Raw genomic sequence first — 13740 nt, forward strand, 5'->3', positions numbered from 1 at the left:
AAAAAGCTTACTTATTATATATGAAGTCTATTATAACAAGTTTTTAAATTATTTTAAAGATTTTATTTATTTATGTTAAGAGAGAGAACTTAAGTGGGGGGTGGGGGAGGATGAGAAGGGGCAGAGGGAGAGGGAGAAGCAGACTCCCTACAGAGCAGGGAGCCCAGATGCAGAGCTCGATCCCAGGACCCCAGGATCATGACCTGAGCCAAAGGCAGCCACTAAACCAACTGAGCCACCCGGGCGCCCCTATAACACGTTTTTAAATTTTAATTAAAGTATTGCAGTTCTTATTTTAAATCGATTTTATTTGCCCATTTCTCTGAGAGGAATATTGGCTTCTCTTTATGACAGTGGTTTTGTTCATTTCTCTTTGTATTTCTAAAAGTTTTTGATTTAAATGTATAATGTATAAAATTTTATAACAGTAATATCTTGTTGGTGGATTTTTAGCCTTTTATCAGTATGGAATTTTTTTGTCCTTTCATGCCTTGCATTCTATTTTGTCTTGATAGTACTATTTACTACTGCTGCTGTCTTTTAGTTGGCATTTTGGGCAGTGGTTCTCAAACATGAATGGGCATCCATATCACTTCAAAAGTGTTTTAAAATGCAGATTTCTGGGCCCCACCACCAGTTTCTGATACAGTAGGTCTGTGGTAGGGCCCTAGAATTTGCATTTCTAAGAAGTTCACTGGTGCTAATGATGCTGGTGGTGCAAAGGCCACATCTGGAGAACTGACCTAGTGTACGTATCTTTGTCCATCCCTTTATTTCTATTTTGTTTTACATTTGTCTTTTTAAAGAAATACATAGCTAAGATTTGGGGGTTTTGACCCAAACCAGTTCTTTTTCTTTTAAGAGATGGATTTAATCCAATTAAATTTAAAGTCATTAATGATGCTTTTGTACCTGTTCTCGCAGAACTACTTTATGTTTACTATACGGCATGCCTTATTTTTTTTTTTCCTTTTGCAAGATTTAAATTTCTTTTTCTTCTAGTGCTTTAGAAGTTATACATTAATTTGTATTCTCCTAGAGGTTACCCTTAATGTTTCAACAAAATTATTTAAACTTTGATTTTTGTGTCAATCTCCAGAATTATTCACAATTTATAATATCTTCCTCTTGAATAATACAAGGTGTTTAGGACTGTACTTAGTCATGATGCAATTTGGCATTTTGCTATATGGGTTTAAAAGTATTTGATTGAGGATATTTGCCATCATAAATGATTTGGATTTATGGGTTGTTTTTTTTTTTTTTCCTGTGTACTATTTTTGTCATAATTTTTCAGGATTTAACTATGTTTATAAAATTAATTGTTAGAACCTGGTGCCATTTTTAGAGGTCATTATTTGTGAACTTTTTCACTTTCTTCCATGGATATTGACCTATTCCAGTTTTCTTCTGCTTAAGGCAATATTGATAATTCATATTTTCCTAGAAGATTATTAATTTCACTGATATTTTCAAGTTTAGTGATATATAATCACATATAATCATATTTTTCTCTAGGTTTATAGTTGATCACATTTCAAACATATTTTTGTTTTCTGTCTTCATGGTTGCACTTGTCAGAGGTCTACCTTTTCATTAATTTTTCCAGGAATTGGATTTAACAGTTCTGTGTTTTTCTAATACATTATTTTCAACTCTTTATTCCTTTTTGCATTCCTTAGATTTATTCTTTTGCAGTGGTTTTCATTGTATGGTTCAAGGACCTCTAGAGATGTCCCCAAGACCTTTTCAAGGGATTCACATCAAAACTATTTTCATAATAATACTACTAAGACTTCATTTACCTTTTATCACTTTAATTCTCTGAAAGTATGTGGTGGAGTCTTCTAGAAGCTACAGGACATGTGACATTGAAACAGACTGAATGCCAAAGAAATATGAGTATCCAGCTGTCTTCTATTAAGCTAGACACTAAAAAGATTTACAAAAATATAAACTAGTGCTCCTCTTCTCACTAGATTTTTTTGTTTTGGAAAATAGAGACATTTTTCAAAAATATATATATATTTATATTATACATAATAGGTTTATTGTTTTTAAGGAAGTTAATGAATAATTTTTTATTTCTTAGTTTTACTTTATAATATGGCAAGTGTTGATAGATATTACCCACATAAATAAAAGCTTTTTGAGGTCTTCAGTAATTTTTAAGAATGTAAAGGCTCCTGAGACCAGAAAGTTTGAGAATCACTGTTCCATAACTTGCTATCTAACATTTTATATTGAATATCCAGTTTATTTATTTTCATTCTTTCTTTTGAAAATGAACACATTTTTGTGAATTTATACAGATTCTTCACTGTCTATGTATAGCGTGTAATTTCTTTTTGGATTTGAGAGATATGTATATTCTATGAAGTTTGTGAGTTAAAAACCCAAACTGGGAAAATATTAACCAGGCAGATGTCTGATCAGAGCTAACTCTGTGGACTCAGTTATAGTGGAAGCAGTGGCTTTTAGAACTCTGGTTTTACAAAAGCATATAACTCTTGAATTTATTCTAGTTAGTGAAAGCATATGTGCCTTCATTGACCAAGAGTGTTCCACGTACATTTCAGATAATTCAGAACTGATCCAAAATTCATCTGACCTAATTAAAAAGGAAATCAGTTATGTCAGAGAAAATATTAGGACCTATGATTCTGAGCTATAAATTTTTTGGAAGAATGTAGAAGGAAAAGTATACAAGATATCTGAAGACTAAAAATAGTATGTTTTTTATGATACGGGTGTAACTACAGCATTCCTCTTAAATTCTTATTAAAAAGAAATTACAAATATGGTTTTCATACCAAAATGTTGAGTAGGTGATGCATTATGTAAATTAAAATAAGTGGGAGATATCTTGTGAAATAAAATACTGGAATAAATACAAATTCAGGTTTTAAAAGTTGGGATTGGACTATGAGAGAGCAAAATGTAGACGGAATTGCAGATGGAACCTCTCTTAACCCAGAGAAGAATAAAATAAAAAATACAAGTTAATCTTTTAAAGATGGTGAATAGCTTTTAAGCAGTTTTTGTATTTGCCAGCAGGCATGGAGATTAAAATTTCAAAGTAAATTGTATGACATATGAGAAGATAATGAGTACTATGTAGAAAAATAAGATGGGATGAGGCATAAGAAAAGGGATCGCTTTTCAATAGGGTAGTAAGGGATAACATCACTGAGAAAGTGACCTTTGAGCAAAACTTGAAGGAGAGGAGGAGGGAAGTCACTCTGGTATCTAAGAAGACATTCCAGGGGCACCTGGGTGGCTCAGTTGTTAAGTGTCTGTCTTCGGCTCAGGTCATGATCCCAGGGTCCTGGGATCAAGCCCTGCATCAGGCTCCCTGCTCAGCGGGAAGCCTGCTTCTCCCTCTCCCCCTGCTTGTGTTCCCTCTCTCGCTGTGTGTCTCTCTCTGTCAAATAAATAAATAAATAAATAATCTTAAAAAAAAAAAAAAGACATTCCATACAGAGGGAACAGCAAGTGCAAAGCCCCTGGTACAGGACTATGTCTGGCATGTTTGGGAAATATAGAACTTACACATATAAAACTACGGTGAGGGCAATACAGAAATATGTCATAAAACAATTCTGTAAATTAAACATGTAAGTGCTTGGTAGTGGGAAAATATTCCATGGCACTGAGTTTCTCCCACAAAATTTCTTAAGGGAGATGAGTTTATTGAAGTATAATTAACATACAATGTTATATTGGTTTCAGGTGTACAATATAATGATTTAACTGTACTATACATTTCTCAGTGCTGATCAGAACATGTGTTCTTTTAATCCCCTTTATCTGTTTCACCCATCCCCCCACCCAGGGGGAGATGAGTTTAGATCCAAGCCTTTCAGGAAGTAATTACCCAGTTTGACAAGGCAGAGGGCATTCAAGATGGGATAGTATATTAGTTAATATAGGTATTTACCTTTGTGCCACGCACATAGTAAGGCATATTTATGTATTAGCTATTTTTTTTAGAGAAAGAGAATGCATGTGCGCGAGAGAGTTGGAAAGGTGGTAGGCAGAGGGAGAGAAAAAGTCTTAAGCAAGTTAAGCAGGCTCTCCACACTCAGCGACCCTGAGATCATGACTTGAGCCGAAATCAAGAGTTGGCCACTTAACTGACTGAACCACCCAGGCACCCCTATATATTAGCTATTATTATTAAGGATAGCATGTATTATTAAGTTTTGTACGTGAGAAGTATATAGACTGGCCTAGCTGGTGAGTAGAAGTTGCTTCGGGGATGATCTAGCTACCATTTTTAAATTACAATTTTTAAATTACATGACATATTAAGTAGGATTTTTTTTCTATTTTATTTTTTTATTCTAGATACCAAAATAATTTCCCTATCTCACCTTGAAATGACCTGGGCTAACAGAAGGAATTTTCCTGCATTGCTTGTGAGAATCTTACATAAATCGAAACTGCGATACTATGGAAAACCTGATAAAAAGATGATTGAGCCGTACCAGGTATAAGTAATGACAAGATATTACATGTTAATGTAATAGTTATAGATTATAGCTTATAGACCTGACTCCATATTAGGGTAATTTATGTTCAAATAATATTTTATAAGTTTAATTTAATAATTTTTAAAACATACATAAATGTATATTTCAAGGTATTTTTCTATAACTTCTTACACAAAAAGAAATTCTTTCTGTATTGGTACCTTGTAGTTCCCTGATTCAACTGGTCTCCTTCACACTTTTTTCTGTATCTTCAGCCTTTTCTTCTCTACTGTGCTTTCTGCACCAGCATAGAGACATACTCTAGTCTTTCATTTTAAAAAAATACAAAAATCTCCTTTGACCTCAGGACTCCTCTATTCCCTCTCTTCTTCTCTTCTGGCAAGCTCCTTGGAGAAGTAGTCTCTGCTAGATGTTTTCACTTTCTTACCTCCCATTTACTTTTCGACACAATTAGTTTGACTTTTTTCTTCAGCTGGTCACTCACTAGAGACCTTCTAATTGTCAAATCTAGCTGATACTTTTCTGTTATCTTGACTCTCTGTGCCACAGAATGTCAGTGAGAACTACCTTCTTGATTTCTGTCCTGTTTGGTTTCTTATTTAACATTTTACCATATTTTCACATGTTATCAAGAATTATTTTAAGTGTTTTATTAAGCCTTCATTATAACAGTTATACATACTTTGAGGGAATTTGGGAAATGCAGAAAGCTATATAAATAAAGCTGGTAAGTAATATCACCCCAAATTCTACCAGAGCCACTATTAATATCCAAGTGTTTTATTCCCTTTTTTGTATGTATATATCATGTCTACATACATACATAACATATATATGCACATATCTCACATCTATGTGTATATGTATGCATATCCTGTATTGCATGACTATGTCGTATATTAAATTATCTTACAAAATGGAAATCATATTGTACATACAATTTTGTATCACTTAACATTTCCTTAAGTATTTTCTATCACTGAAAATCATAACTTTTCATAGTTACAGATTGTATCATAACTTATTCAGTCATTCCCCTATAGTTTTGCTTTCTTGTTCTTAAAATGAGAATGCCCTGAGATAAAAGTAACAAATATGCATGTGCTATTTCACTCTTTTTTTCTAGACCTTTTTAGAAGTTGCTGACAGTTCAGGCACGGTGTCTGTGATTATGTGGAATGCCCTGTGTCCTGAATGGTATAAAAGTTTGCGGGTTGGTTTAGTTCTTCTGCTTCAGGATTATTCTGTTAAAAAGAGTTACCCATTCAGGATGCAGCCTCTACCGGTGGATCCACAGATCAAACTAATTTCTACAATGGGTTAAGTATTCGATAAATTTACTGTTTTATGGCTATTTTGTTTGTATAAATTTGTAAAGTACCATATCAACCAAAGGCTCCTAAAAATTGCTGAATCTGTTAGAACGTGGGGAACTTTTAAATTCCTTTACTATACAAATTTTAAGCAATCACTTAATAAATTATTTATTATTGCATTTACTAAGAAATAGTGTGAGATATTTATTGTTGATTAATGAATGAGCTCCACTTAGGATGTACTTTTTTTGTTCTATTTTTGTATTATAATACTAAATTAATGACTTGAATATACTTTTCTGTTACTGTAAGGTGCTATTCAAAAAGGCTTTTGTCAGCGTTTTACTTTGAAATAATTTCAAACTTGGGCGCCTGGGTGGCTCAGTTGGTTGAGCAACTGCCTTCGGCTCAGGTCATGATCCTGGAGTCCCTGGATCCAGTCCCGCATAGGGCTCCCTGCTCAGCAAGGAGCCTGCTTCTCCCTCTCACCCTCCCCCCTCTCATGTACTCTCTCTCTCCCTCTCATTCTCGCTCTCTCAAATAAATAAATAAATCTTTAAAAAAAAGAAATAATTTCAAACTTAGGTAAAAGTTGAAAGAATAGTACAAAGAACGCCATATACCCTTTACACGGATTCAACAGTTGTTAACATTTACCTTAACTTTATCATTCCCCACCTCTCTCTCTATATATATTTGTCCTCTGAAACATTTGAGAGTAAGTGGCAGCCATCACACATACCCCTTTACCTCAGAACACTTCAGTAATATTTCAGTGTGTATTTCCTAAGAACAGGAACATTCTATTCTATAATCACAGTACAGTTATCAAAATCAGGAAATTTAAAATTGATAAATTGCTGTTATCTAGCCTGCGGTCAGTATTCAAATGCAACTGAATTGCTGCAATTTTGAAAAGGCTCTTCCTAATTAGTATTGAAATCAAAGTTTTGACATCTTGGCATCATGCTAAATATTTTTGGAGCATTACAATTATTAAGTGGTTGTTTTCAGATGGGGATATGAATTTTTTGCCTTTCCGTTTTTCAAAATGGTAGATTATATCACTCAAGTTTAAGTATTGTTTTTGGCTCATACTAGTTTTATACTGGACCTGTAATTCTATGTATTTTAAATTCCCTACTAATACATTAAGCTAAATTACTTGGAGAATGTGCAGATAATATGGCCTTTGTTCACTGTGTCCTTAAATACATGTTTATTTATGAAAATCTCATATGATTCTTTATTAACGTCTTAAGGATTTGGTAGACATCAATCATGTCTTGCTGGATGAATAAGTCATTACCTAGTAGTTTAGTATAATTAGTCCATTATCTCATTGCTCTTTATTATAGAAAGGTAAGAAATTAAACTGATACTGATGTTGGGACTTGAGAATACAGGAAAAAACTGGCAAAAAGCTAATTTGCAACATGTATTATTATGTCTGTCAATTTGTAAATTCTTTCCACAACCAAGCATGGAAAAAAAATGCTTTAGTAAAAATTGAGACATTTGTCAATAACAGATAAGGTAAGGAAATTTGTTGATGTCACTTAATCACTGGCACAGTGAAAAGTAAAACCTAGTTTTTCTGACCCCTAACCTAGTGTTCTTTTTATGAGATACACTGTTTTTCTGGTGTAAAGAGAATTCATTTAAATCACAATTTTTACACGGCTGTGGGCAAATCTAGAAATGTGTCTGGTATTAATAGCTGTTTCTAAACCTTAAAAACATATGGAAAGTAGAACAATAGATAGCATGTGGTCAATAGATAAACAGCTACTAAAACTTAACACTGAAATTGAATCAAGCAGTATGCTACCTCTGCTATATAGAATTACAGGGCCAGATTTTCATAATGGAAACTCCCTTTAGACATGAGAGGCTATTTATACTTTCAGGTAAATAATTGCAAATATAGAAATTATTTTTTAAAATGAGAGACTTAGATGAGAATATACTGAAAATGTTTCTTTTAGTCTTTAAAACAGTTTTACTTTTTACCAGTGTTAGCATCAGTCTACTTTATCCCATACCTTTTTAATAAGGAATAGGACTTTTCCCCTCTTTATCAGGGGTCAGCGAACTATTTCTATAAAGGCAATATAGGTTCTGTCATAAGTACACAGTCTGCCTTTATAGAGTGAAAGCAAACAGAGGTAATATGTAAGGAATGGGCATGGCTGTGTTACAGTGAAACTTTATTTGCAAAAACAAGCAACCATCTGCAGGCTATAGTTTGCTGAGCCTACACATATATGCAGAGCTCAACCCTGGCTGGACATTACTATCGCTTGGGGAGCCTGAAAGAACCATAGGCATGCCAGGTTCAGAGATTTTGATCTGGTTACTCTGAGGAGGGAACCAAGACATTGATGTGTCTTTAAAAATCCTCAAGCGATTCTAATGCACAGCTAGAGTTGAGAACTACTGACTTATGATCTTTAAAAAGCTCAAATGGATTAATGATCTTTTGAAGGGAAATGACAGTTTTGTAAACCATGCTAGACACAAGAGATACAAAGATAAGTAATACAGCGTTCTACCCTTAAAAAATTAGTCTAACAGGGTAATATATTACACTGTATGTTAACTAACCAGAATTTAAATAAAAACTTGAGAAAAAATAGTCTAATTACAGTTCATTAAGATGAACAGATTACAATAAAATGAAGGATTAATGACAGTAAAAAGTAAGAAGATGTGATGAACAAAAGGGGAGAGGAAAGGAACAGAAATGTAGTTGAAGAAAGAATGAATGGTCAGGAGAATGGGAGAATGAGTTGGATAGAAGAAAGTGTGAGTGAGGATTACAAATAATACCAGGGTAGTTTAAATGTTATGAGTAGGATAAATGAGAAAAAGTATATATTGGGGGCCAGGGTTGGTCAGTAAGGGAATAAGGGCTTGTGGTACCATCACTGCCTTCTAGGTATTGATGTTGAAAGACAAACTATTGGGGTAATTGATCTTGGTTTATTTTTTCATATTTACATGTGTAGTTCCAAGTTACAGACACTAAGATACAATTTTTTTTAAAGACCAAATAAATGGAAGCCTATAAAGGTGAAAATTCTCTTGTAAAACATAGGATATATATATATATATATTTTTTTTTAAGATTTTATTTATTTTACAGAGAGAGACACAGCGAGAGAGGGAACACAAGCAGGGGGAGTGGGAGAGGGAGAAGCAGGCTCCCCGCTGAGCAGGGAGCCCGATGCGGGGCTTGATCCCAGGACCCTGAGATCATGACCTGAGCCGAAGGCAGATGCTTAACGACTGAGCCACCCAGGCGCCCCAAACATAGCATATATTTGCTAGTAATGTATGGTTTTGTATATTGTCATTTGGCATATAATTCTGTCCTACCTTTTATCAAATAGTATTCAGCTAGCATCCCAAATAAACATTTTAAAATCTTGAGATTTTTCAAACTGTATTGTATAATACCCACTGAGGTAATAGCATCAAGTATTTGGGGTTTTGGTGGGAAGGGGTTATTTATTTCATTCAAAATCTTAGCATTTTGGAGCTGGAAGGGAACTTAAATATAATCAGGTAACTATGACTATGAAAGTACTTTGTAAAATGCAAACTATTTTGTAGGTGCAAGGTAGTGTCATGTAATACAAACTTTCCTCACTTATATATGAAAAGACTGAAACTCTTAAAGGTAAAGTAAATTTTCTAATCACATGGATGCTAATAGGCAAGATGAGAAATCAAGTATCTTCATCCTGGTTTTTTTTTTTTTTTTTTTGAAACAGAGAGAGAGCATGCTCGAATGTGGGTGGGGGGAGGGGCAGAGGGAGAGAGAGAATTCCAAGCAGGCTCCACACCCAGCACAGAGCCTGATGTATGGCTTGATCCCAGGACCCTGAGATCATGACCCAAGCCGAAATCAAGAGCTGGATGCCCAACTGACTGAACCACCCAGGTGCCCCCTCTTCATCCTGTTTTAATCTTTGTTTGCTAAACAGCAAATTCTTAGAAAATATTACCTACTGCATAAAAGGGGATAGAAAGCCCTCTAAATAAATAGAGAAATAGCCCATGTTCCTAGGTAGGAAATCAGTCTCAATTTCATAAGTATGTCAAGTACCCCCAAATTGATCTGCAGATTCAGTGCTATTCTGTAAGATTTTTTTTTTTTCCGGAACTGACAAACTGACTAAAATTTATATGGAGGCACATAATTATAGAGACTAGTCAAGACAGTTCTGAAGAAAATAAGGGGCTGTAGAGAGAGTAAAGACTTCTCCTACAAATGTCATGAGTTATTATAAAAAATTTATGATCATGTAATATAGACAAACTGACCAGTAAATCACAATAGATCAAGAAATAGCCCTAAACACACAAAAATTTGATATGACAGGTGTGCTATACAGATCATCAAGGAAGGAAGAACTATTCAATAAATAGTATTGGAAAAAAAAATTACATACTTGAGAAAAAAAATGACATTATATCCCTATCTTATACCGTATAAAAAGTCAATTCCATATATAGCAAATGTAAAAGGCAAAACTTTTAGAAGAACTTATAAAGAAATATGCATTTGACCTTGGAATAAGGAAGGATTTCTTGGATAGGACACAGGAAATAGCATTTGTAAATGAATGATTAATAAACCCAACTTACATTGAAATATTTTTTGGGGTTTCAATTTATCTTTTTATTATAACATGAACTAAATTTAAGAAATTAGTCTTTTGACTTTATTTCCCAGAGTTGTTGGATCTAAATGACAATATAACTCATTATGAAAATATACTGAAAAATACAAGAGCTGATGTAAAATGGTTATCAAGGTTCCAGGTATCAAGGGATTAGAGAAAGTGAAGAATGAAACCAGTCAGGCTGCAGCCTGATAGACGCAGGATGCGCTGGTTTAGCAAGGTGCCATCAAGGCATAGGAAGATCATCAAATGTGTGGTGATAAGTCACAGCATGAGAAACATCTCCGTCAGGCAACTTCCTACCCTTTTTTGTTTGGTAAATTGAGTTTTTCTTCATTTAATAACTTAGGATTCTCTTAAACTAACATTTCAAAATTAAAATAATTCATCAATGGGGCGCCTGGGTGGCTCAGTTGTTAAGTGGCTGCCTTCAGCTCAGGTCATGATCCCAGGGTCCTAGGATCGAGCGCCACGTCAGGCTCCCTGCTCAGCGGGAAGCCTGCTTCTCCTTCCCCCACTCCCCCTGCTTGTGTTCCCCCTCTCACTGTCTCTCTCTCTCTCTCTCTCTGTCAAATAAATAAATAAAATCTTAAAAAAAATAATTCATCAAACAGGAGTCATTTTTATAGGTAAGGTAAATCACAGGATAATGTATTAGGAAAATTTTGTTCCTTTTTAAATCAGAAAGCCTTCAAGTGGTCAGGGATTGATGGAGTGGGGATGACAAATGTACATTTCAGATTTTCATCACCAATGAAAAAATAAAGCATTTTTATAGACTTAAAACTGTCAGTGCATTTAGATTTTGGTGAAGGAAAATTTAAAGTACCTCTACAATAATACAATGTTAATAAAAATTGGCCATGTACTGAGGTCATTTTAGTGAGCTACCATCATGTAAATATAAGAAAGGTAATTTCTTGATCCAAATCAGTGAAATTGTAAAAAAGATTGTCTCTAGAGGACATTTTTTGAGAACAGTGCTTTTTCAGACACATTCTGATATTCAAATTCACTTTATAGCACAATTATAGATTAATCTTTTAATTAATTTTTTTTTATTTTATTTATTTGTCAGAGAGAGAGAGAGCGCACAAGCAGGGGGAGCTGCAGGCAGAGGGAGAAGCAGACTCCCCACTGAACAGGGAGCCCGATGCAGGGCTCGATCCCAGGACCCTGGGATCATGACCTGAGCCAAAGGAAGATGCTTAACTGACTGAGCCACCCAGGCGTCCCTAATTACATTTTTCTTAAAAAGCTGTGAGATTTCTGTTTCTTTGGGAGATATTTTCACCACTACATTGTTCAATTCCACAGGTTAAGCTTTCTTCATTATTATTAAGAACTTCATACATGTTAGAGATATTGCTGTTCATTGCTTTCTCGTCTTTTCAAAAAGACACAGGGAGACTTGCTAGACTAAAGCTGACGTCTTTAAAGGCATGCAGCAAGAATATTCCCACAATGATCGTAAAGAAGTCACTCAAAGTACCAATGACATCATCAATAGGCTTATCTTGCCACTCCTTAAAAAGAAGAGCTGAACAAGTTAAAACTGATGTTGTAAAGAATAGGTAATATATTGGAGTCATAATGGAAGTGTTGAATATATCCAGGGCCCTGTTCGGGCAATTAATCTGTGTGCTCACACAGACTGTAAGGCTCAGCAGCAGGATCCAGGCCAGGGAATGTTGCAGCACAGGCTTTCCAGCAAACAGCTCTTTGATAGCAGTGCCCAGGCCCTTAACACAGGAGACTGAAAACGCTCCGATTACAGAGCAGATTGTTATGTACACAAGAATGTTTGTCTGTCCATGGCGGGGTCCAACCACGAAGATTAATATCAATGGCATAATAACCGCAAGTGTTGCAAAGACCACAAAACCTGGATCTCCCTGCTTGTGAGATATTTCAAGTCTCGATCTCCTCTTCTTTTGGAGCGTGAATGACCATAACTGTAGATCCTAGAATACTTACCAAATATCCAATTTTCCCATGAAGATTAAGTGTTTCATTTAGAAAGTATGAAGAAGGAATAGCACTTACTAGGACGCTGAGAGGCCCTATCAGAGTCACTAGGGTGGCTGGTGCACCTGCTCCCATTGATAGCAATCCAGCCCACGACAACCATTCTTTAAAATACGCATGACCACCTTGACCTGCTCTCATGGAGCCTTTCCTGGCAAGTCACAGAAGACTTGTTTTGTTTTTTGTTTTTTTTTCCAAAATGAAACCCCCGCCAATGAAAATGCTGGAGCTCATAGCCAATCCCAAACCAATGTAAAAGTCCTATTTTCCATGCTCCTGGATCATTTCGTTTGTTACTAAAGTTCTTGTGAGTCACAACAGAGAAACCACTGGTGCTGGAGGCAGGATTATGCAATCTTAAAATATGTAAGTTTAATATGATCTCTTTTACGAAAAAAAAAGGCTGGAAGCAGTTAGAGATGACTTATTCATTATCATTTCCTTATAAATAATACTGTTTATTCTCATCTTAAGTTTTAAACCCTGGCAGAGTAGCTCCAGCTCCACTTGGAGGCCAGCCATGCGGCTTCCCCATGCAGCATCCCCCCCACTATCTGGCCCTGGCGCGGCTTCCCCATGCAGCATCCCCCCCCACTATCTGGCCCTGGCCCTGGTCACCTCTGCTCACAGGCCCACGCAGACCTCATGGGCGGCCGCCCCTTGAGCTGGGGTGGGGACAGGGGAGGGTAGCACCTTTATCTCAGTACAGAAGGAGATGAGAGCATCTGGGGCTGCCAATTCCTCCATGGGGGAGTGTAGAGGGGAACCTGCCCCCCACGACCTGCGACCCCCCACTACCCCTACATTGAAATTAACTTTTTTTCATCAAAAGACACCATAAAAAGAACGAAAAGCAATGCACACATGGGTGAATGTATTTGCAATAATATAATCAACAAAGTATTAGTGTCCAATATATATAAAGAATTCCTTCAAATAAATAAGAAAAAACAGGGGCACCTGGGTGGCTCAGTGGTTAAGCCATTAAACGTCTTGGGGAGCCTAGGGTTGGAACCCAGTGTCTGCCTCCCTGCTCAGCAGGGAGTCTGCTTCTCCCTCTGCCTCTCCCCTGCTTGTGTTCTCTCTCTCTCTCAAATAAATAAATAAAATCTTAAAAAAAAAAGATAAAAATTCAATAGAAAAGTGGGCAAAAGACACAAGCAGGTATTTCACAAAAGAGGGTGCATGAGGGGCTCGTGGGTGGTG

At 35.8% G+C, this 13740-nt stretch overlaps 1 protein-coding gene and 1 pseudogene across 1 annotated transcript in view; one reads left to right on the top strand and one right to left on the bottom strand.

Annotated features, from left to right (window-relative positions):
- Positions 1-13740, top strand: part of RADX (RPA1 related single stranded DNA binding protein, X-linked) — an 82388-nt gene that overhangs the window by 4966 nt on the left and 63682 nt on the right. The window contains exons 2-3 of the mRNA XM_045863744.2: positions 4351-4493; positions 5623-5815. Coding sequence (XP_045719700.1) covers positions 4351-4493; positions 5623-5815 — 336 coding nt within the window. The remainder of the gene's footprint in view (positions 1-4350; positions 4494-5622; positions 5816-13740) is intronic.
- LOC123834566 (magnesium transporter NIPA2-like) lies at positions 11757-12819 on the bottom strand (annotated as a pseudogene).

Source organism: Mirounga angustirostris, unplaced genomic scaffold (genome assembly GCF_029215605.1).
Source record: "Mirounga angustirostris isolate CCGP_5_RB_7025 unplaced genomic scaffold, mMirAng1.0.hap1 SCAF_11, whole genome shotgun sequence".
NCBI classification, from domain to species: Eukaryota; Metazoa; Chordata; class Mammalia; order Carnivora; family Phocidae; genus Mirounga; species Mirounga angustirostris.